This window comes from Myxine glutinosa, chromosome 3, assembly GCF_964187855.1.
Source record: "Myxine glutinosa chromosome 3, kmMyxGlut1.1, whole genome shotgun sequence".
NCBI lineage: Eukaryota > Metazoa > Chordata > Myxini > Myxiniformes > Myxinidae > Myxine > Myxine glutinosa.
The window spans coordinates 194,106,317-194,132,666 of record NC_136263.1 but is presented as its reverse complement, the minus strand read 5'-3'; the positions used below and the strand labels follow the sequence as shown (position 1 = coordinate 194,132,666).

Below are 26,350 nucleotides of genomic sequence, written 5' to 3'. Positions count from 1 at the left end.
TCGTCACTGAAGGTCATGTGATTCCAGTGTCCTGGCTGCCATTGACGGTGGTCTCTGGCCCACTGCAATCGGCGCTGGCTGTGTTGTCTGGTCAGGCATGGCTTTCTCAGGGGACGACTGGCACAATAGCCTGCTTGAACCAGTTGTTGGTTGACTAGCCTTCTGGATACAGGCACATTTGTCAGTTGCTGCCACTCAGCCCTAAGCCGATTAGCTGACATGGTACGGCCATTGCAGACGAACCGGTGCAGCTGGCGATCATCTCTCCTTGTGGTTCTGCGTGGACGTCCTGGCCTCGGTATTGGAGTAGGGACACCCCTCTGAGCATTTCGTTTCAGGATCTTTGACACCTGACCTTGAGTGATGCCATACTGCCGAGCAATAGCACACTGTTTCATGCCAGAACTAAGTAAAGCCACCACTCCATGACAAACAGCATTGTCAAGTTGACGGACCATCTCCAGAGGAAGCGGCAATAATAACTTTTGTGGACGTGAAGCAGTTGTTTTCCACTAATACAGAACGCAACAACCCTTATATACCCGATTGTGAAGCCAATCGTCAAATGTACCTGTCTTTACATTTTGTCACGCCACCTGTGATATAATCCTGTTATTGACTTCTTGCTGTGAAAGACAATCAGTGACATGGTTCTTTCAACAAAGACATCACCGAAGGGTAAAAGAAACTCACCAGATTGATATACTGAGTTCAGAAAGTAAACCCAAGTCAAGAAAAAATATATATTCCATATTAAATGCCAAGTCTATATATATATATATATATATATATATAAATATATATATATATATATATATATATATATACAGGGGGCTGCAAAAGTAGGTATACAGTAAGGATTATACCAGTATTACCAGTATTATAATAGTGGTGCTAGGATCGTCACTGAAGGTCATGTGATTCCAGTGTCCTGGCTGCCATTGACAGTGGTCTCTGGCCCACTGCAATCGGCGCTGGCTGTGTTGTCTTGTCAGGCATGGCTTTCTCAGGGGACGACTGGCACAATAGCCTGCTTGAACCAGTTGTTGGTTGACTAGCCTTCTGGATACAGGCACATTTGTCAGTTGCTGCCACTCAGCCCTAAGCCGATTAGCTGACATGGTACGGCCATTGCAGACTAACCGGTGCAGCTGGCGATCATCTCTCCATACTAGAATTCATTTAATTCATTAAAATCATTATTACCATTTTAATAATGGTAATAATGACATTATTAATAATGAATAATTCATTACCATTATTACCATGTGTCAAGTAGCACACTGTGCGTGCGCTACTTGACAAATAATTTCCCAACAGGTGGATTGGACGTCGGGGAGCCATTGACTGGCCACCACGTTCGCCGGATCTCACCCCTATGGACTTCTTTTTCTGGGGATGTGTAAAAGACAGGGTTTTCGCACGCAAGCCACGTTCTGTTGATGCCATGATTCAGTTCATACGGGAAGCTTGCCAGGAAATTGATGCTGATAAAGACCTTTGTGCCAGAGTGTGCATGGGTGTCCACACTCGACTAGTGGAGTGTGTGAATGCCGGGGGCAAACAGTTTGAACATTTGAGGGATTAATATGTTTATTATTGATATGTTATTATTGATATGCTTGTATAATCAATAAAATACGTTTTGTGCGCACGTTTTGTTTTTCATTACTGTATATCTACTTTTGCAGCCCCCTGTATATATATATATATATATATATATATATATATATATATATATATATATATATATATATATATATATATATATATATATATAAATATATATATATACATATATATATAGTCGCATGACTCCCCCTTGGTTAATACCGGGGAAATTACGGATAGCCAAAGCCAGCTTTAACTCCAAAGGCGTTCAGTTCAATTAGCGGATTTCACGATACAGTCATACCCCGTTTTACGCCATTTCGACCGACATCAAATCCGACTTTACGCCACTCTTCTAGAATAAATTTCAGTTCAGCGAACGTCATTATGTGCGACTTTACGTCACTCCTACGGACGTGAAAAAAATCAAATTTTTCCTTAAAAATATATTTAAAATAAATAAAATAGTACATAAATTGACAATAAAAGAAGCTAAAAAACAATTTAAAATACAATAAAAAGCACATTAAAAATACTGTACGTACGCGTAGCTGCTGGTTCTCATTCAAAACAAAGACGACGCCATATGCATTTTGTCCTGTGCTGCGGTCGCATGCTTGCTTTTCCTTTCGCTGGTATTTTTGTGATTATTCCTTTACTGTGTAAAGGTTCCTTTACTGTGTAAAACAACCAACGTAACGTGGCAACGGCGAAACATGACGATGCCGGCTCGGATGACCGTCCGTGGCAGATGTCATGTCATGTCACCGTGCAGAGTGTGCAATGTCCGCGACGAGGTCAGGCCCCATGGCCCATGGCCCATGTGAAACGAACGACCGTGTCATGCCTCGAGCCGGGGTGCCTCGTCGGGCACCTCGCCGGCATCCAGCATCGACGAACCGATCGACGTGTGCATGTGCACATGTGCATGGATTTGCAAATGCCTGCCTGTACATCATCGTTTCTGTGTATATCGCATCATCCAAAAATAAAGAAGCATGCAACTTCGGCCGCTCGAGGAAAGACAGGGCACGCCTATGACTCGGAGGCGAGCGTCAATCCCCGGGGCGGCCGGGTTCACGGAACCCCGAGCTCGTTCGTTCATCACAGACGACACGACACGACCACCGGTGAAACTGCTCGGACACGTTGGGTAAAGCACGCCATGGTGAAGTGGGCCGCGGAACCACTCGGCACACAAGCCAGTTCACGGTTGACGCGTACCTGCTGGTTCTCATTCAAAACAAAGGCGACGCCATATGCATTTTGTCCTGTGCTGCGGTCGCGTGCTTGCTTTGCCTTTCGCTGGTATTTTTGTGATTACTCCTTTACTGTGTAAAGGTTCCTTTACTGTGTCAAACAACCAACGTAACGTGGCAACGGCGAAACATGACGATGCCGGCTCGGACGACCGTCCGTGGTAGACGTCACGTCACATCACCGTGCAGAGTGTGCAATGTCCGTGACGAGGTCAAGCCCCATGGCCCATGGCCCATGTGAAATGAACGACCGTGTCATGCTTCGAGCCGGGGTGCCTCGTCGGGCACCTCGCCGGCATCCGGCGTTGACGAACCGATCGATGTGTGCATGTGCACATGTGCATGGATTTGCAAATTTGCAATTTGCAATTTGCTGCGAAGCCGCAGCCTCCTCCAGTTATTTACTCCACTTTTACGGTGTTTGTCTTCATTTTAAGGCATTTTAAAGACATTAAGCCCGGTTTACGTCAAAAACAGAGTTACGTCACGGCTTATGGAACCAATTAATGACGTAGGCCAGGGTATTACTGTATATACACGGGTGGAAGAAAGAAGAAGAGGAAGCTGAAGCTTATCTGTCGCGTTCGCCGCCAGTTCCAACGCCTGCAAAGAAAACAACTCAAACAAAAACCGATTTATAAATGTACAGAAAATAATGAAAGGATTTATTATAAGAAATGCAGAGACAAAGAAAATCGCGACGGTGAAACTAATTCCTAATCGGGACGTCCCCACACCAGACGTATAACACAGACACAGGAGAATATAAATGAAAATAAAAGCGTGGTGTGTAACTTAACTCCGACTCGCCCGTGGTATCGTGAGGGATCGTCCAACTCGTCCGATGCGTTGGCGGGAACCGCCCAGCCGTTGGTGCAAAAACAGGCCTCGCACACCCCCATTCATGAGGCCTAGTTGCTCTCCAGCGGCCAGCCGCGTGTCGTTTCCGCCTGCCAAATTCAGCCCGCTGTCGCCTGCACCGAGGTCCATTACGTGAAGATAGGGGAGGAATAATCGTTGGCGCACAACCGTCTCCACCAAAGTCCGAAAGCAAGAGAGACCAGGACAACGCAAGTGAAGTCCAGGGCAAGAAGACGGTCCAGAGCCAGAGAGAAAAAATGTTGGCCAGAGAGTTCTTTTATCGTCGGGGTCGGGACATCATCAGTGCTTCTTACCAACCCCCGCAGGCCACCGCTACATTGTCCAGCTCTCCACCAATCAGCGGCCCGTCCACCTCTGACATCCTTGGTGGTACCTGGTCAACCGGCGCACTGCTTCCTCTTCGGCCTTCCTTCATCAATCAGCGGGTCGCTTCTTGCTCTTGCCTCATGGTTGGTCAACTCCCGCCCAATGGGGTCCTTCTGGGCATGGCTCTCGGCCTGCCCGAGTGATGTGTGCTCAACCAGTCGGGGTAATTAGTGGTAGTGTTTGATCTGGGTTTCCGGTTAGTTTTATTATATATTTGGTTTAATCAATGGGCATTTAAATGTGGGATTCTAACTAGTGTCTAAATGCAGTGTCATAAAGGATAATGGGATAAATCACAAGGTTTTACGAACAGGGGAATTACCATAAGCCCTACCTAGTTAACACAAGGGCCATCCTCGTATGACAACGGAGATACATTTACCTGACATTCGGCTAAACAGGTCCCTGACCTATGCACATCGAAATGGTTCTTTCTACCCACGATAATCGGAGCACCTACCGATGCAGATCTACCTGAATCTATATATCACTACCCCAAAATTCATAAATATATATATATATATATATATATATATATATATATATACATATATATATATAAAAAGAGGATATTATGGCACAAATACCCGTATCGTCCATGTCACATACATTGCTGTTATCTGTAGATTTATCGATTATTGATTGTTTATTAGGATATTTAACGACCTGTACTTTTGTGCACATTCAGGCTAAATTGCGTCAATGAATATGAACAGGAAAACATTTTTCAAACTATATTCCGCATGGCTAGTCCATCGCATGTATGAAGGTAGATATCGATCTGTTAAGCGGTTCTGGAGAAGAACATATTTGCATTTTTTTTTTCAATCTAATATGGTGCCAGACCACATGACTGATGACACATAAATTTAACTATGCACTCACATCAGGTTATAAATCAGATACAAGATGTTTAGATTTTTCGGATAAGGATTTTGATTCAACTAATTATGGCTGGAATACCACTTACCTATGACATCATCTTTGTCAAACTTTATTCTCCATGTGGAGTTTATATTCGCAATATAATATTCTCTGTAGAGAGTGCCTCCTAAGTTTAAAGTTTTGCATTGATTGGACAAACAGTTGCAGAGAAAAAAAATTAAACGGAAACATATAGACGTGGACACAAACCGACAGGGGTGTTAGTCTCGTAACCCATTTGGGGTAAGACTAATTAGAGAATATAGCCATCGCATACTTACAGTCTAAGTAATAAATGACACCCAATTCAGTAGATCGCATTGCAGTTAATATCAGTGTACTTGCATTTGAATTACTTCAGAGTTACAATGGTTATTGGTTAACTGTAATCTATCAACGCATACAATAACTGTGTGCACAGGTGTTGTACCCACAGGTAACACAAGCCATGTGTACTGTATAACATAAAAGGGCAATTGCATCTGTTAATTTCCCTTGAATAGATGGAAAAAAAATTCACTCACCATTAACAATGAGAGGTTATTAACAATGAGAGGTTATTAACAATGAGAGGTTATTAACAATGAGAGGTTATTAACAATGATAGGTTATTAACAATGAGAGGTTATTAACAATGAGAGGTTATTAGTCCCTTACCGGCTTCACCAGAGGCTCTTTGCTGTCCGTCTATCTGTCCGTCTGTCCATCCGTCCGTCTGTCTGTCCTACTCTTTAACATATTCAACTGAAACTTGGTACAAGACTTTATTATGACAAGTTATAGAAACTGCAACTTATTCTGTAGCTTTGCATACCTAAAACAATTTGGCCTTCTGTATATTTGTGGTGCTTGTGGGTTGTTGTTTTTTTAGTTCTGGTTTAAGATGAGGCCTTTAGACACTGCAGTTGCAGGAAATGGTAAAGCTCATTATAATTCCATTTTGTAATGGGATGTCTAGTTATCTCGTATACTAACATGCACTTTCTGGATCAGGTGGGAAAATGGGAACGAGATTCTCTCATCCTCACTTACCCGGTGTGGCCACGGTACGAGTTCTCGGAATCAAAACCGACCGACGATCGGCACCTGAGCGTTGTCACACTGGAAGAAAAGCCGTTCGTGGTGGTGGAAGATGTGGACCCTTTGACTCGCATGTGCATGCGGAATACCGTTCCCTGCCGCAAGCAAGTGAAGACAAAAAAGTGAGTGAAAAGTGTACACAGTACTTCGTTTGTCACATGTCTCCTGATCTCACCTTTAACATGATTCTAACTGCTTCAAACCACAGTCTGGGACCATGATTGACACCCAAACAAATGAGCCCCACTTTTATTGAGGCTGAGGAGCAATTGTGACAATTTCTCAAAAATCTAGCCCCTTACTAAGATGGACGACAGAGAGGCTCAACTTATCATCCTACAATAGTTGAAGATGCAAACACTTGGCAAAGCTTTGCCGGTTAACCAGGTGTTCACGTAGAACGCCTCCCCACATTGTGGACATATACCTAATGGTACTGCAGATGGCCTTGTACACCATCCCGAGTTCTGAGTGGAGAAGGTTCTCACTCCACCGAGGATGCCCAAGAAACTGCTTGTCCCGGAGGCCACTTTATTAAGTACGAGCAGATAACCTGGTTCCAAATAGAGTTTGAAATATTTAGGGAGTTTGCTAGGAATGTCCTTTGGCAGCATAATAGCAGGGACCGCAGAAATTCTATGCAAGGTGAAATGTGGCTTCAGGTCCTCAACGCCTCGTTTCTTCAAGTCCTTACCTCCCTCAGCGGTCTGGACAAGACCAGCGGTCCGGCCAATACACCGCCCAAATAAATGGATGAGCAATTTGTATTATAAATGAAGGTTTTTTTGTACATAATTAGCCAGATTGGCCAGGGCTGAATAGTGTGAAAATGCAGGTGTCACCCGTCATCAACGAACAGCTACTGCAGGCGTGTGTTCCATTACCAAGCAGCTTGGACAGCACTCAAGCAAGCACTCCATCAAAACGGTTGATAAGGAACGGCTTGCTTGGCATGCAATAGCAAGCTTATTGGTAATGGAACACACCTCATGAAACAATTGCAGGATCACAAAAAACGGTGCAAATTCCCAGCATTCTCCATTTCCTCATTATTAAATCCCACCTGCACGAGATCTCCTGAACGAGAGTTCGAGGTCAGGGGGTTCAATTTACTCTCGCCAGTATGTCATTGAGTTGGCGATGTTGGTAAACACGTAAACAATCTCCCATATTTGATGTAATTACCTGTTGCACAGTAGTTGTATTTAGTGGTAGATTAAAGCCCCCGTTGGACTTAATGCGAAACAGGGGCTTATAGATTGGGTCTCGTCTGTCTGTCTGTCCGTCCGTCCGTTCGCAACCATATCTCAGAGATGTATGGATCGATTTTGTTCATATATAACACAAAGACAATATATGATGGTATACATTTGCACATCATTTTGTTTCGCGATGCAATCAAAGATGGCCGACTGGCACGTCCTCAACATCCTTAAGATGTTGAACACGTCCTCAACCATTTATCGGACATGCATTTACTAATGTTGTTGAAACTTGGCACACAGATAATTAATCATGGCTTACATATGCACGTCATTTTTGTTCGAGATCAGATCCAAGATGGCTGACTGGTGGCTATTTTGTAACTAAACATGTCCTCAACCATTTCTTGAACATACATGGACAGATTTTGCTCAAACTTGTCACAACCAGAGTACATGATGGCATACACGGGCACCTGACTTTATTTTGCGATTTGATCAAAGATAGCCGACTGGTCGACTGGCAGCCATTTTAGTTGTATAAAACCCGATATTGAACACGTTGTCAACCATTTCTCCGACATGCATTTACTGATGTTGTTCAAACTTGACACACAGGTAAAGAATGATATGTTACATATGCATGTGATTTTGTTTCGAGATTAGATCCAAGATATCCGACTGGCGGCCATTTTGTTAATTAAACGTGTCCCCAACCATTTCTCGACATGCAAGGTCCGATTTTGTTCAGGCTTGGCACAAAGCCAATACATGAGAGTGTACATATGCAGAAGATTTTGTTTTGTATTCCGACCAACGATGGCCGACTGGCGGCCTTTAACTCCATACAGCAAAGTTCCTAAAACCACGGCAAAGCAGAGTCCCTAAATAACTCCAAAGCCTACAACTTCCTGTGTGATGAGGGTGGCTTCAGTATGGTTCATCCTTCACGGCTTGTTGCGTTTGTTGGTATGTGCTCACAAACTTGAATCTAGAAGTTTTGTTCTTCTGTTTGCTTCAATTTAAATCTTTCATATCGTACTAGGCGTGATGGACGCGTTGAAATCCGTGGTTGAAATCCGCGGGGCATCATTCATTCGCACACCCAGTGAGGCGAAACAGTCCGTCGATGACCCCCCTGACCTTGAAAACTCAAGATGCACAAAAACAGGATTTGATGATGTAGTAAAGGTCAATTGTAATACAGTCCACTGACGAATTGCAATCTATCCGAGCTGTACAACCACAATGTATTATATATGCCCATAATTAGTAGGCAGCGGACTGTTATCAATTTGCACCGCCCAAATAAAGGGATGATTGATTTGTATGAAAAATGAAGGTTTTTGTACGTAACATCAACGGATGAAGGTTTGTTTTTGTTTTAAACCGATTCAAAAAAAATTTTGTTTTTTTTTATTCAAATAAAATCAAAAATGAAGGTTTTTGTACATAACATCAACGAACGACTACTGCAGGCAACAACTGCAGGATCACACAAAATTCTGATAATACACACCATTACAATACAGTCCACGGATGAGTTCTTCAAATTCGCTTGCCAATTTGTCATCCACAAAATATTCTAATTTGCCATCCACAAAATATTTAATTCACAGTAGCAGCAGATTAATTCAACAAAAAACAAAAACGTTGCATATAGAGAACTGCTTTGAATTTTTTGTTGAAATAAATAAATTACCATTAAAATGTTACATTTTTTTGCAAGCAACACTGCACCGGGCAGTCTAGGGTTAGGGTTTAGGGTTATATGTGTATATATATGTATCAAACCCCCTAACTTGACGAGGCAGTAGGGCACAGATCGAGTCCCATCACAGCGCTTGCTTCATGACCTGCCAGCAACACGTGTCATTTGCCACTTAAACACATCGTCTCTGCTGTGATGATCACCAGTCAGGATGTTTACAGTCAGGAATATGGAATTTAACCAAAGAAGCACACTGACGCTATGACACGACCCTGACGTCATGTGCTTCCATAATTCCATGTGAATTCCATAATTCCATAATAAAAAACCAAAACCCTGTTGGTGGTCTTGTTATTCGGCTCCCTCTGCTGGCCGTTGTTCTTCCTGATGTTGTCAACTTGTTCTTCTTACTGGCGGCCTATTTAGTGGATATAAAAAGCACAGAACGTGTCCATTTTTATTTATGGCCCACAGGGGCCGACTATGGGTGGTTCACCTGTGGGCTTGGTGCCACCTCACCGGGTCCGCAAGCAAGATATTGGGCCATCGTGGCCGGTCCCAGCAGAGGGGCCATGGCCCAACCCGTGGGGTCCATGAGTGGTGCTCAGCCACAGACATGTGGTCCATAAGTGGTGCGTGGATGCAGGCAGCTGGTTGCAGGGATTCGGGCACACAATGGCGGACTCCCGCACGCTCCCCTCAGTGCCCAGAGAGCACGACCCATGGGTCGGGGAAGGAAGACAGAGAAGACAGGTGAGGGGTAAGGGCGCAAGGGTACACATCAAACAAGGCAATGCAGAATGAGGGGCGCATGGGAGCGAGCTGAGAAAGGTTCGTCCCTACGTACGCCCCCCACATGTGACCTACACTGCCCCCCTTGCCCCTCCCCGTATTTACGAAAGCCTACACATTTACAAATCCGTCACTACATCTCGTCCTCCCTATATTTCCCCTATACCAAATTCGTCACAATCCCATTAATCCAAAATTTGCCATCACCAATTCATCATCAATCCCTCTTAAGGAGGATGAGATGGAACAACAACACAATGTCACACCCACGTCATGATGCGTCTCACATTCCAAACATTTGCACAAAAATAATAAAAACATGGCATGGTGTGGAGTTTTGTCACCTCAGGTGAATGGATGTAGATGGTGCGAGGAGATTCCAACCCTAACTATCCTCTAAATGACTTTAATACACTTTACACTACCCGGGGTCTTTTCCTGCCAATCCATTGGCCATCTTACACTCTATGCGGTTTTAAGAACCAATTCCCCTTTGACCAAACTGTGGTGCTTCATCAATTTGGGGTCTCACTCCCCTGATTCAACTCCCTGTGCCTTTGCACAATTTCAGGACTGGGTCGTGTGGCTCTCCCAGCAGGTCTACCCACCTGCACACCTCCACCACTGCAGTTGCCTCCGAGCTTATCTGCTCCTTACCCTAACCTATCTAACTGGGGAAGGCCCTCTGGCGCTCTCCCCACTCGGTGCCCTCTCTGGCACTGGACTACCCGGGTCCGTCCGCCGGATCCTCGGGCCCCATCCACAACTCTACCGGCTCCCAGAGCCCACCTGCGGCCTCACCTGGCCGACATCCTAACAGTGGCGGAGTGCCCATTTAATTACACACACTAACAGGCCACACGCCCAGCCATTTCCATGACACTAATGCACCCATCCAAACACCATTCTTTCACACGCACCACAGATGCCAATATCCAACCACAATTTACCTACTCCCTCTACCTAACTCTTAAACTACCCTCCCCGGGTATTCGTGATAGGGGTCCACTTTTCCCCCATTCACACCTTCGCACCATCCACTCCACTCCACAGTTTCCACCATACTCACTCCATACCACCCATTCCATACTCCATATATTCCAGACCATTTATTCCATACAACCATGCTCACCTGTATTTGCACACCTGTGCCATCACTCCTGGTGCTTCCTGCACCCTCCTTCCTCCAAGACCATTCGGTCAACACAACACACAATCACCATTACTCACTCATACACTGCTCCATACACCTGTTCACTTGCACACCTGTGCAATCACACCTGGTGCCTCCTGCACCCTCCTTCCTCCCAGGCTTCTTCATTCATTCAATACAATGCACAATCACAATTTTTTCACTCATACACTACTCCGTACACTTTTACGCTCAATACAATTCACAATCACCTCACGCTTTCCACAATACACTTCTAAATCTCCAAAACATTGCCTCAGGCACCAAAATTCTCCCACGCTCACACACACATCCTTCCCGAGCATTGCCTCGCAATTCCTCATTTCACCAAGCCCAAGAGGCACCCATCGGCTGCACCACGGACGCACCCACGGGCTGCACCACGGACACACCCACCTGGCTGCACCACGGACACACCCACCGGCTGCACCACAGACACACCCACCGGCTGCACCACGGACACACCCACCTGGCTGCAGCACGGACACACCCACCGGCTGCACCACGGACACACCCACCGGCTGCACCACGGACACACCCACCGGCGGCACCACGGACACACCCACCGGCTGCACCACGGACACACCCACCGGCTGCACCACGGACACACCCACCGGTGGCACCACGGACACACCCACCGGCTGCACCACGGACACACCCATCGGCTGCACCACGGACACACCCCCCGGCTGCACCTCGGACATACCCACCAAGCGTTCCACACACCTGTTCTTCACTTGCACCCCATGCAAGCTCATTCACTCAACACAATGTCACTCATCTCACACTTCTCACAATATGCTGCTGAGTACACTTTCGATTCTCAAACACACGGCATCATCTGATCTACCTACTTTCCTTCTAACTTGGTGCTCCCCGTCTTCCCTTTAAACGAAGCACATACCACGTCGTTATCATCCATTCTAACCTCTCTATGTCCCCGACTACCTGTCCAATGTCGCTACTTACCTCTACCGTTACCTATGGTCATCTCTAGGTCCCTATACATTATCCAAACCCTCCCTCGGCGAGCTTACACTGCCATAAACCCCATAAAACTATAGCTCATGTGCCCCGTATATGACGTGAGGGATGGCAGAGTTGCCATCCCACCACATCGGGCATGTCCCACTATCAATTTGGCCCATCCAATTTCCTGCAAATCAAAATTTGCCAATCACTGCCAATCATTCTACCAATCATTTGCCAATCATTACTGCCAATCCTATCCACTATTTTCAATTTCGGATCCAAAACACTTACTATCACAGTCCGCTATATCTGAGCCTCGGTGCGTCGTTACATTATTAAAACTCGGCTTCGCAAAGCCGAGCAATGAATGCGGGTGGTTCGTTGCCGGCGGTTGGGTCCGTCCGGCATTCGGTGCAGGGAAGGAGGTTTACTCGGGCAGAGATTCTACGCACCATCTCGGCACGGAACCGTCCGATGCCCCAATCTCGGCCGGCCGGAACGCCGCGACCACAAGGGGTCGCCGTGTCGACCCTTCCTACCTGTCCTCCAACCGGGCCGCCTGCTCCGCCTAGCGGAGCACGGACGCGACCGTTCAGAGCGAGGCCCGGCGTGGATCGTGCACGCTGGTTCCTTCAAAACCGCCGTGGTTACGATCCCCGCTGGTTCCCGCTGCACACAAAGCCCGGCACGAACCGAGGGCTCGCTTCGGCTAAAAGTCGACCTAACCGCTGCTCCGTTTAACGTCGATGCTTCACTTGCATGCTCACACCACACGTTCCATCCCTTATTCACACATCCAGGTGTCTCCATACACTCCGTCATTGCACCTTCTCCTACACAACACCCAGGTACACTCATTCCGCTCACCGACTTCGCTACACACCTGATCACCACACACCTTGGCACACACTCATCGTTCGCACACCTCACCAACACACCTCTTCGCGCCCACTCCTCGGTCACATCCTCTGTGACAACCATGGGTGTGCTCTCCTCCGCACACCCAATCACGTGCTTCACTACCAACTCAAGCGTGCATTCCCACATGCACTCGACCATTCCAGGTGCGCATCCTTCCATTCCAGTGTGCATCCTCTCTCACCTGCTACAACCAACTCGTGCTCCGTGTCACTTTCGTCACTCTCACCACCACACTTGGTCGCGCATTCACCCTTACTCTCGACAGCGCACTCTGTAATCATGCACCCGTCCGTTACACCCCTTTCTCGTGCATCCTCCTGTGCACACTCTCCCGTTACGTCCTCCATAACACTCACCACAGGTGTGCACTCTTCCATTACATCCCCTGTAACACTCCCCATCACGCGCGTCAAGGTGCCCCCCCCCCCGCACCCGTGCCACGACCAACTCACTCTCGACAGCACACTCACTCCTCGGCGCGCACTTTTTCCTTACACACCCCTCTGTTCCACACCTTTCTCGTGCACCTGTCGCACTCTCTCCCGGTACATACTCCGTACCACTCATGGGGGTGCATTCTTGCACACACCCAATCACCGCCGCACACGCTGGCTCACAAATACCTTCCGCATTCCCCATAGTCGGACCTCCTTGCACACCTCCTCTTTCCATACACTCCGGAACAGTCATACACCTCACCATTGGTCCCTCATGAACACCCGGGTCTAAACCAACACCCAAGCTGACTGAATCTCCCCTCACACCATATACATTTCCGAGTATATCGCCACTCACCTCGGCACCTCGTCTTCGCTCCTCCTCCGCCACCTGCAAACTCTTTATTTGGTTAGTAAGCACATCATCACGATTTGAGCACAGACCTTGTACATATTCCATCACTTCCTCCTTTATCTCCCTCTGAGTTTCCCTCCGTCTCTTCTTAATTTCACTTACCCCCTCTCCCACATCCTCTAATTTTTGCTTCACCTCTTTTATTTCCCGGTGCGCCCCCTCAATTTCTTCCTCTAAGGCCACCTTGGTCGTCTCTATGTGCGTCCTTACTTCCCATTCTTTTGTCTCCATTGCTTCTGTTACCTCGTCCAACCTCTTTGTCAACCCCTCATGTACCATCTGACATTCCCTTTTCGTCGCTATGAGTTCTTTTTTTTTATCTCTTTCTGTGTCGCCTTCAACCCCACGATTACCGCAATGTTCTTCTCCACTTGCTCCCCTAGTTCCTTTTGTCCTACCGTCAGCTGCTCTACTCCCCTCGTCAGATCTTCTATGCCCCCCTGTAACCTAGCCGTACTATTTCTCACCTCTTTCTCCATACGCTCCTCACCCCGCTTTACCTCCTCGCGTACCCCCGCAACCTCCTCGCCCACACCTCGTCTGATCTCCTCCCCCATTTCTCCCATCTCTTTGGTAGATGCTACCCTCACCTGTTCCAAATCATTCCTCTGGGCATCCAATTTAGTTTCCAACCCGATTTTCACCTCCTCTATCTGATCTCCCATCTGTTTAATTTCCCGGGCGGATTGCCCCGCTATTTCCCTCAATTTGCCTTCCATGGTGTTTTCTAACCCCCCTAACCCATTCTTCACCCCTTCCATCTGGTTCTCCTGGGCAGCCATTCTGTTTTCCAACCCCGTTAACCCCTCCTTCATTTCCCCGATTTGGTTACCCACGTCCTCCAGTTGGCCCCCCAATTTACCTTCTAGCCCTTCCAACCTGTTGTCTAACCCCTCAAATTTATTGTCTAAACTCTCAAATTTGTTGTCTAAACCCTCAAATTTAGCTTCTAGCCCCCCGATTTGATTTCCCATATTACTTAACCCATCTCTCAAACCCCCGATTTGGTTTCCCATGTCATTCCTCAATTCCCCAATTTGGGCACTAGTACCCCTCGCTTCGTCCCTCATTGCCCCCAATTGCTCACTGGTACCCCTCGCTTCGTCCCTTATTGCTCCCATTTGGTCGCCCATTTGCTGCCCCATTCCCCTGAAATTATCGTCTGTCTTTACCATAAAGGCTATCATCTGCTTCATAAACAGGTCCAAATTAATTGGTGGCACGGGCTCAGCTGCCGCAACCACGTGCGAGCCGCCATTTTGTGTGCCTGAAACCTCGTGCGCGAGGGCGCCATCTTGTGCACCTGCAACCCCCGCAACCACATCCTCATTGCTCTCCTCTTCTCTCTCCCCCATATACATTTCCCTGGGGTCCTGGGTCACTTCTACCCCTTCTATCTCCCCCACCGGCACCCGATCGCCTTGATTAATTATCCATGGCACGATTTAAATTTAGGATGTTTTAATAAAATTTTGGCCACTCGTAATTTTGAGTGCGCTAAGCGCACTTCAGGTCCGAATCTCGCTCCCGACACCAATTGTTGCGGCCAATAGTACAATTGGTGTCCAAAATTTGGGCTAAATAAATTTAGTCCCAGGTTCGAATCCCAACTCCTGACTACCAATTGTTACGGATCTCAACGTCGGCCCCTTTTCCCCTTAAGAAGGGGTGATTAATCCCCTTGTCCGCGACTGACCGACGTGAGTCCTGGGGGTCCCAACGCTCCTTCCGGTCGGGAGCAGCCAGGGTATTTGGTCTACGAAAAGTCCCAAGGACCTGAGTGCCACTCCTGACCGCGAAGCAGGGGAGGGACTCCCGCTCGAACCCCGGTTTTAGATGGTCTAGTTGCCGAGCGGTTTTTAGCAACCCGAAGTTCGAGTCATTAGCATTCACTAACCCGATTCCGAAACGTTGGCCAAATCGTGCCACAGGTGTTCAATGTGGAAACCTCTAAAGCGACCGAATGTGAAGAAGCAAAAGGGGTAAAGAAAGAACACAGGGATTTATTAATTATTTACACACAACCAAAGCAGAGAAGACAAGAAATGTAATTTACAGGGAAATGGAAGGAGCAGAAGGACAAAGAGCAATTTCTAGATTACCTATACAGTCTTACTTAAACCCCAGGACAACACAGACAAACAGACGACAATCAGACTTACACGAGTGGGTAATGAAGGCAGGAACGAATGGCTGGAAAGGGAGGAAGGTTCAGGTGGTCCACAGAGCTGGAAGGATGCGGGTCCGGTTTGTGTGACGGCGCGGCTCGAGGTGAGCAGCCGCCGACCCTCCTCGATCGTGTTCGCACGGCGGCGTTGCTTCACGGCGGCGGTCGAAACTGCCGTCAAGGCTCAAAGCTGCGGTGGTCAAAGCTGCGGTGGTCTCTCGCTTATCTGTGGTTCATCTCCCGCATCTCCCGCATCTGACTCCGCAGTCCTTCCCCACCCCCTTTTTATGAGGCGCGTCGCGATCAAGCCGCCGGCCTGTTGGAAACGCCCATCAGTGAGCTCGCCTCGGCCTTGATTGGTCGCGAGGGCTCACCGATCCCGCCCCTTGAGGAGGCGTTGGCAAAGCCATGCCTTGTTCCTGGCGCTTTTCTGACTCCTCCCACCTTCTGCTCCGAGATGACCTCGTGTTCAATGGAGTCTTGGGGTGAAGGTGATGCCAATAACCCCACCAAAAGTTACTGGCACTTTGAAGAGGCCATGGGGGTGTCGGAGGGATCTATCTTATGTCATTCGATGCAATGCAGAGTCAACTAATGGGAAACATAGCCTTAAACTACATAGAATAAGAAATAACTATTTAGAAGGGTATATGGTGGCCTACGTGCTTGTACATGGACTAGCTACGGTGCACTCATTTCAATTAACAGCCAATTAAAGGGGAAATGTACATAGGAAATTTTAATACTAAATTTACAAAGTGAAGGTTCTAAGAACCGTAACAATATATATATATAGACATATATGGACATATATATATATATATATATATATATATATATATATATATATGTATATATATATATATATATATATATATACAGTCATCCCTCGTTTATCGCGGGGGTTACGTTCCAGAACCCCCCGCGATAGGTGAAAATCCACGAAGTAGAAACCATATATTTATTTTATTATTTTTATATATTTTAAGCCTTTAAAAACCCTCCCCATACTCTTATAAACCTTTCCCACGCTCTTATGAACCCTTTCTACACTCTTAAACACACTTTTGAGACCCATCCTTAGTCCTTACGTATTAGAAAAATATTTGTACGTGTATATATAGCTGTACAGTACATTGATGCAAGTTCTTTTATAATTGCAATTAATTAACAAACAAACATACACATATGATCATGGAACTACACAAGTACAGTACAACAAAGTATTTACATTGATGCAAATTGTGTTTTTGAAAGCAAAAGGCAATAATTGACAAAAGTGCCTTTAATCAAACCTGAGGACTAAGCATAAAGAAGTCTTCATGAGCTATTCAAAATAGAGATGATGATTAATTTTGAAAATTAATAAGAAATGCATTAGCTTCCTCTTGCATATGCAGCAGCTTCCTGATGGTTAATTTGTAGGAAGCAGTGGGGGGTGGAGAGGAGGTGAGGAGGGTGGTTATTCCTGATCTGATGCAGTGATGAAGCAGATATCTCATCTGTATCAAAAGGTAATGACCGAAAAATCCCATCCTCCACAACCTCGGTCATTCATGTTACTCAGCGACTTAATTTAATTGCAGCTTTAGACAACATCATCGAAATCGTCATCATGATCATGTGTCTCTAAGTTGTAAACATAAGTTATTGTAAATTAGAGGTTACCCAAAGTATGATGACTCTTAAAACCATATTGATCATTAAACTGCAGGACAAAGTTTGGCATCAACCTTGCAAATTACTTAAAGTAGCGAAGAACCGTCCAAGAACCCTCCTTACTGATGGGTTAATTACCCCCAGAATCATGGACAAGTTAATTACCCCCAGAATACGGGACTTTCAAAATGCGCGATTCTTTGTCTACTCATTTATAATGCGTATTTTATTTCGATTTACTGTAATATTCTTTTAATATAGGTTTTAATTAATGTGTTATATTTTTATTTATATTATTATTAATTTTTTAGCTAGAAAATGCTTATTTTACCGCAAAAATAATTAAAATCAAAAAAAATAAAAATACCTATAGGCCGCAGAATCCCGCGATATAATGAAAAATCACATATATAATTTTACATATACTAGCGAGAAAAACCCGCGATGTACCGAAGCCGCGAAAAGTGAAGCGCGATATAGCGAGGGATGACTGTATATATATATATACACACACACACATACAAATTCACACACACATACGGACATACAAACGAGACAAACACTTAGCACAACCACTGAGCTTGGTGGAAGTGACATCACTGCCATCACTTCCGGGATACTCTGGGTACCAGCAACGTCATAACAATGGCGCTGCTTTTCTTTCCTCCTCCCCATGGATGCCAACTGATGGGGATTGTCTGTGCTCTACCTTTTCAAGCAAGGAAGCAGCAGGTACCATTTTAAAAAGTATTTGGTATGACTTGAACCGGTCCAAACGGATGGGTGTTTTTGAGGAGACACCGTCTCCTTACTGGATGGCAATGGCTCCCTACGGGAGCTCATCCACCCTTTGCCAGGTGTTGTTTTTGGTCCTGGCAGGTGTCACAGTCACCCTCCCCACTAGCAAAGCCAGTGAGGGGCGTCGGTTTAGTTGCCGACAACCCGACCATGCGGCAGGTAGCACTGGGTTACTTGTTACCAGTGGCATTCCCAAAAGACTGACCTGACTGAAAGTTTTATTTGTTTATTCCCCATGAGTAAAAATTCCAATGTGTGGAGCAATGCATATGCTGTGTACGGCCATGTACATTGGATCATTTATTTATGGATTGCTCGTTAAATGAACCATGTCATTTGCGAGCGTTCCTTCAGTGCCCAACTCTGGATACAGTTCTCTCCATCCATATCCCGTTGGAGCGCATGATTTATTCTCCCTTCGAACTGTAACTATTTTCCAATTAGGCGGTCATAGTAACTGCGCAGAATCAGTCAGCTTGTACCTGAGATCAAGGTGTTGTCACTAAAGCGAGATCATTGAAAAGCAATCTGGGTTTGCTTCCCAATAAGACCATGAAATTCCCTCAAATATTGGTAAGCTTTACTCGACCCGGCTATAAACAGTCAGCTCGGTGTTTCCCAGCCAGGGTGATTCATCAATGTGTGTGCCATCCCTCAAATAGATGTTAAACGGGCATCCCACCTGCCAGCATGGATTGGTAAGTTGCCATTGTCCTTCGCTAAAAGGAGATGAACAAATTTTAAATTCATGCCCGAACTATTCGAACGTCTCGGGACAAGGTTCGTGAAGACTCGGGCTAAGCTTCCCCTGGCCAACCCCACAATATAGGTGGGATAAATGGTGGTCCTCAAAGAAGAAGAAGATCATGATATGTACACTTAAAATAGAACAAGACCGATAGTCTAACAATGGCGTAGCCAGGCTTGGATCTGCTGAGTGGAGGATCTGCTGAGTGGAGGATCTGCTGAGAGGAGGATCTGCTGAGTGGAGGATCTGCTGAGCGGAGGATCGGCTGAGCGGAGGATCTGCTGAGCGGAGGATCGGCTGAGCGGAGGATCTGCTGAGCGTAGGATCTGCTGAGAGGAGGATCTGCTGAGCGTAGGATCTGCTGAGAGGAGGATCTGCTGAGTGGAGGATCTGCTGAGTGCAGGATCTGCTGAGCGGAGAATCGGCTGAGCGGAGGATCTACTGAGCGGGGGATCGGCTGAGCGGAGAATCGGCTGAGCGGAGGATCTACTGAGCGGGGGATCGGCTGAGCGGAGAATCGGCTGAGCGGAGGATCGACTGAGCGGGGGATCGGCTGAGCGGAGGATCGGCTGAGCGGAGGATCGGCTGAGCGGAGGATCTGCTGAGTGGAGGATCTGCTGAGCGGAGGATGTGCTGTCCCACTGTCATGTGACCAAATCCTCAGCTCTGATTGGGGGACATTTGTGAGGGACATACATACATATATGAGACAGACAAACAAACGCTGTTCTAGACGGCATTACCCTATGGCCTAGGTCATAAAAAATATGGCTGCCGAACTACGTGATCGATGACACCATCAATTTTTTTTGTCTTGACCAATTTATCCCTAGATCATGCTCAAGAAATTTCATACAGATCTTATCCAGCGTTCTACTTGTCGATTTATGGCGTCATAATGAAGGCACCTATGACATCATTATTAACATATGTTATTCCCCATGGGAAGTACTTTACAATGAGCCACCTTTCATTTTTTCCATGGAGTGGTTTCGGAGATATAGAGGTGCAAAGTTTTTCGGTTTTTCCAAGATGGCGCCCATACCACGTGACATATGATGTAATAATCATTAAAAATTATACTGAAGGAAGCGCTCCTTTGGTGAAAATTTCCTGTCAATCGGACCAACGGTTGCAGAGAAGACGAATTTTAAAGGGAATAAACATGCTAAATGCTGGCAGAAATGACATAGACATACATACATACATACATACATGAATACATACATGAATACATACATACATGAACACATACATACATGAATACATACATGAATACATACATGAATACATGCATACATACATACATACATGAATACATACATACATGAATACATACATACATACATGAATACATACATACATAAATGAATACATACATACATACATACATACACACATACATACATACACACATACATATATGAATACATGCATGCATACATACATGAATACATACATACATACATGAATACATACATACATGAATACATACATACGTGCATACATACATGCATACATACATACATTAATACATACATACATACATATATACATACATATTACATACATACATACATACATACATGATTACATACATACATACATACATAGATGAATACATACATACATACATACATGCATGCATGCATACATGAATACATACATACATACACACATACATGCATGCATACAGACATGCATGCATACATACATACATGAATACATACATATATACATACATACATGAATACATATAGATACATACATACACACATACATGAATACATACATACATACATATATGAACACATGCATGCATACATACATGCATACATACACACATGAATACATACATACATACATACATGCATACATACATACATACATACATACATACATGAATACATGCATACATGCATACATACACACATACATGAATACATACATACATACATATATGAACACATGCCTACATACATACATGCATACATGCACACATGCACACATGCACGCATGCACACATACATACACTGGACTGACAGACAAAGGCTGTTTCAGACGGCATTGTCCTCGGGGCTGCGCCGTAAGTAATCTTGGTTGCTATGGACACCTTCTGGCTGTGGGCGCCAATGAGCCATTGGAATCCCGGCACTGATCTTCTATGCTGCATCCATGGCTCCTGGCTATCTCGTCGAAGTCGTTATCATTGTTGTTGTTCTTTTTATTCTTGAAAATGCAGCTCATGGCTCAGAGTAGCATCATTTGCTGAAGGGAGCGTGGCTGTCCCATCACCCCCTGTATGTTAGGGAAGGAATAGCTGACCAAATCTTCGTGCAGGACACCATGGGATCTTTAACGTCAAACTAGTGCTGGCAGATGAGACGCCCAGCTTAACGTCCACCCAAGGGATAGCACCCATTGATGCCTCACTCTTCCTGCAAGACACCAGGATGACGGTATGTAGCTGGGCCGAGGTTCTAACCCAGGTTAGACAGATCGGAGACAAGTGTGGATACCTCTGGAGTCTCGGCCATCTTTCCAGCCCGGTTGTTGTTGTTGTTGTTGTTGTTGTTGTTGTTGATTTCATATCCAGGGCATTGAACATGGCATGTTTGTGCGAATTGCACATTTAAGCCTCAGTATGATCTGCAGGAGGAAACATAACATAAATATAATATGTACGGTAGTCCTGTACAATAGTAAGGACAGGTGCTGTTCCTGTACTGAGAGTATGGCAATGAAGGACAGGTGCTTTTCAATATGCTCAGTGCATGGTAAGGACAGGTGCCGCATAGTATACCGAGAGCATCGTCACAAACCGCTGCAGTCTTTTTCTCGGAAGCATGGTATTATTAGTGAACGAGAAACATTCGCAGTAAAGCCGGATTTGGACTCTATGCAGCCTCGATAAATAGTGAACATTCAATGATAAAGAGAGGACATGTGTCATGAAGATGTTCCACCATCACTGCTCGACACCCATTCATTTCCACGTCCGATGGTTCCACTCCCATTCAAACACACGCCTCGGCTTTGTCGTCTAATTCAGGGCGATGTGCCTTTGTGTGAGCTCCGTTATGGGCACAAAGCTTTGACTTGCTCTCAATGGAGCTGAGGATGAATCATCGGTAGGTTTTATCTGGACTGCAAGCCATTAATATAATATGAGGCACTTTCAAACACAAGTGAGCAAGTGATGGCACTCTATAATCGAGCTTTCCTTGTCCTCTTCGATTCCAACACCACCTGCAGTTTTACCTCAAAGCTGGCTCTCCCATCTGAGTACTACAGAAGACACAATATTCCATGGGGTTGATCATATGCGTACCTCTTAGGTTGATAGCACAGCCATAAGACCGACACATTGTTTTGTTAGATCGGATGTGCTGACAAATTAGGTATTGGTGTTGTGAAAGGATGCACACACTTCAACGGGCCATCTCATAAAAAATGATAATAATAATAATAATGATAAGAATAATAAATAATTGAATAACAAGTACAGATACATTCAAAGTACACCGCTCCCATGCCAAATAAAATAAAAAATCCTCTAGCGCGGCATTGCCGGGGCACCTTGGGCACATAGAGATGGCATTGGGAGGGAGACGTGTACAATAAATTGATTGATTAATTGCATAATTAAAATCAATAAACATTAATTGTAGAATAATTTCCTAATCAATTGGCTATTAGCATACCTCAACCACCAGTGTTTCATCTGAAGCTGTAACTTTTTGAAAATTTAATAAGTCATTAATGATTTAATCGAAATAATTAATTAATTAATTAATTTATCAATAAATCAAAAATATCCTTTATAGCCACATCACTTGTTCACTGTCGTGTCCGAATATCAGCTTCCGGGCACAAAAGGTGCCCGAGATATTGCCCAGATGAGAAAGAAAATAAATAATGGATTAAATAACAACCATAAAACAATTAAGTTATTAATTAACTGGCTAATGTAATACGCAAACCACCACCGTTTCATCCGAATATGTAACTTTTAAAATAATAATTAATTAAGTCATTAATCAAATTAGTAAATAATTAATCGATTAATTGATTAATCGATAAATCAAAAATACCCTCTACAGCCAAATAACGTCGTCATTATCATGTCCAAATATCAGCTTCCGGGCACAAAAGGTGCCCGAGATATTGCCCAGATGAGAAAGAAAATAAATAATGGATTAAATAACAACCATAAAACAATTAAGTTATTAATTAACTGGCTAATGTAATACGCAAACCACCACCGTTTCATCCGAATATGTAACTTTTAAAATAATAATTAATTAAGTCATTAATCAAATTAGTAAATAATTAATCGATTAATTGATTAATCGATAAATCAAAAATACCCTCTACAGCCAAATAACGTCGTCATTATCATGTCCAAATATCAGCTTCCTAACTCAAAAGGTGCCTGAGATATTGCCCAGATGAGAAAGGAAATATATAAGTACTTAATTAATCGACAACAATTAAGTAACTAATCAATTAATTAAGTCATTAATCAAATTAGTAAATATAATTAATCGATTTATTGATTAATCAATAAATCTAAAATATCCTTTACAGCCAAATAACTTGGTCATTATCATGTCCAAATATCAGCTTCCTAACTCAAAAGGTGCCTGAGATATTGCCCAGATGAGAAAGGAAATATATAAGTCCTTATTTAAGCGATAATAATTAAATAATCAATGAATTGATGAACAAAAAACAAAAAATACTGTTTTTGCCAAAGTACTAGCTCACTATTGTGCCGAAATTTCACCTTCCTAGCTCGAAGGATGGCTGAGATATCGCCCGGACAAACAAACAAGAAAACAAGAAACCGGAGTGAAAACTGAGTACTCCCTTTCAGCGCGCGTCATTTCCAGGCCCCCTTCGGTGCCCGGCAATGACATCATGCAGCGCCTGGAGATGGAATAGGAAAGGAGCGGTGTACAATCGTTTCCAGCAAATACCAAAATTACAAGAAGCGCAATTGATAGTTCAAATAAGGTACAATTGGATATCTTCAAATTTAGTATTTTTGAAATGGATAAAATTACAACCAGTAAAAAACAGTTTTATGGCTGAAATGGGAGCTAGTGTTTCAGCTTTCCAAAAAATTAAAAAAGCATTCACCAGATATGGTGGAGTCATAATCATTATGTCCTATAACCAATACGGATACCAGTTTAATCTATTAGTACACCCGTTCCCTACGTGAGCTGCAGGAAGGGTCATTACTCTCTGGGGTATATAGATTACAGTAGATCTACCGTCGGGTTGGGCCTCAAGAACATCGGGGGTGTGTTCAGTTACGAAGTTTATTTTAGAGTGCTCTCCAAGTGACTTGAGCATTAAAGCAAGTACTCCATTCAAACCCGTTGACCAGGAACGGCTAGCTGGAAAAGCACCGAGCTAGATCCATGGTAAATGAACACGCCCCAGGTTTCCTCCTTTTGAATTTAGTGTTAAACAGCAGTAGCGACTGTTTCAAATCGTAGTTTGTGGTTTGTAATATTTATTAGTTCCGGTAAGGTTTTCCATGAAAGGCCACGATAAGCTGTTTATACACATTACCAGGGTGGTTTGTCCAAGCAGGAAACCCCTCAGAGGATTATTGCTACCCTTGCCAGAGGAGACGGTATTGCATTTGAGTCCGTTTGTCTGTCTGTCTGTTACTTGGCAAAAAGTTTTTTTGTTTTTTTTTGCAAGTATGTTGATCACTCCTGTTTGTGTGTGTGTTTGTGTGTTTGTCTGTCCGCTCACTTATACTTGCCTACAGGTCACAATTTTAAATTGATCTTCACGAAACTTCAACAAATGGTAGAGTTCATGGTCCAACAAAATCCTATATATTTTGAGGTCAAAAGGTCAACATAGGCCAAAGGTCAACCACTTTTTTCCAAATTTCTAAAATCCTCAATTTTTATCCGATTGACTTGAAATTTGAATAGGATTTACATATCGGCTAACTGAATTCAACCACTAACTATTTTTGAGATCAGCATAGGCCAAAAGGTCAACATAGGCCAAAGGTCAACCACTTTTTCAGATTTCTAAAATCCTCAATTTTCAACCGAATGACTTGAAATTTGAATAGGCTTTTCATTTCAGCTAACGGAATTCAACTGCCAACTATTTTTGAGATCAGCATAGGCCAAAAGGTCAATATAGGCAAAAGATCAACAATAATATCACATTTCTAAAATCCTCAATTTTCATCCGATTCACTTGAAATTTGAATGGGATTTACATATCAGTTAACTGAATTCAACCACCAACTATTTTTGAGATCAACATCGGTCATAAGATCAACATAGGTCGAAGGTCTACCACTTTTTTCAAATCTCTAAAATCCTCAATTTTCATCCGATTGGCTTGAAATTTGAAAAGGATTTTCATATCACCTTACTGAAACCAACCACCAACTATTTTTGAGATCAACATAGGCCAAAAAAAGGTCAACATAGGCCGAATTTCTAAAATTGTCAATTTTCATCCGATTAACCTAAACTTTGAAGACGATTTGCATATCGGGTAACTGAATTCAACCACTAATTATTTTTGAGGTCAAAAGGATGCTCTACCGAGTGCCATTCTACTTTGTTCTGTTTTGCCAAGTGTCACTCTACGAGTGATTTTTCATTTGTCTGTTTCTTTGTCTGTCTGTTTGATTGTCCGCACAGAATAAATATGATTTTCTCTGCAACCGTTGGTCCATTGACAGGAAATTTTCACCATAGGTGCAACTCCACCTGTAGAATATTTTAATGATACATAATTACGATGTCATAGGTCACGTGGTACGGTTACCATCTTGTAAAAACCGAAAAACTTTGCACCTCTATATCCCCGGTCGAGGGTTGCTCCTTCACATTAGCAAGATGAACCTGCGCCTTAATAAGGAAGTGATCAGAAGACCCAATAAGGGTAGAAGAGGAACAGGAGAGATAAGATAGAAAGTTATTCATTGCTTCCTCCAGGAGGGAGGACCTACCAGTACTGTAGTATAAATCAGGATTGTGAAGTTCACCGATTGTGTCAAACCCACAGAGTCACAAAAGGGTCTGTTAGCCGATAAAATAGGGTTTGGTGGGCGACGTTGGACTTTTTCAAAGGGTGTTCAGTATTTTCGTGACTTAACTTGAAATTGATAATTAATAGAATACAGGTTCATTGCAGGAAGTGGATAATGGGTTTGATGT

General features: G+C 44.2%; 1 protein-coding gene across 1 annotated transcript in view; it reads left to right on the top strand.

The window, feature by feature from the left end:
• The window catches only part of LOC137424096 (glutamate receptor ionotropic, NMDA 2C-like), a 430,015-nt gene that overhangs the window by 295,987 nt on the left and 107,678 nt on the right, over positions 1 to 26,350 (top strand). The window contains exon 4 of the mRNA XM_068111563.2: positions 6,036 to 6,244. Within this exon, the coding sequence (XP_067967664.2) occupies positions 6,036 to 6,244 (209 nt within the window). The remainder of the gene's footprint in view (positions 1 to 6,035; positions 6,245 to 26,350) is intronic.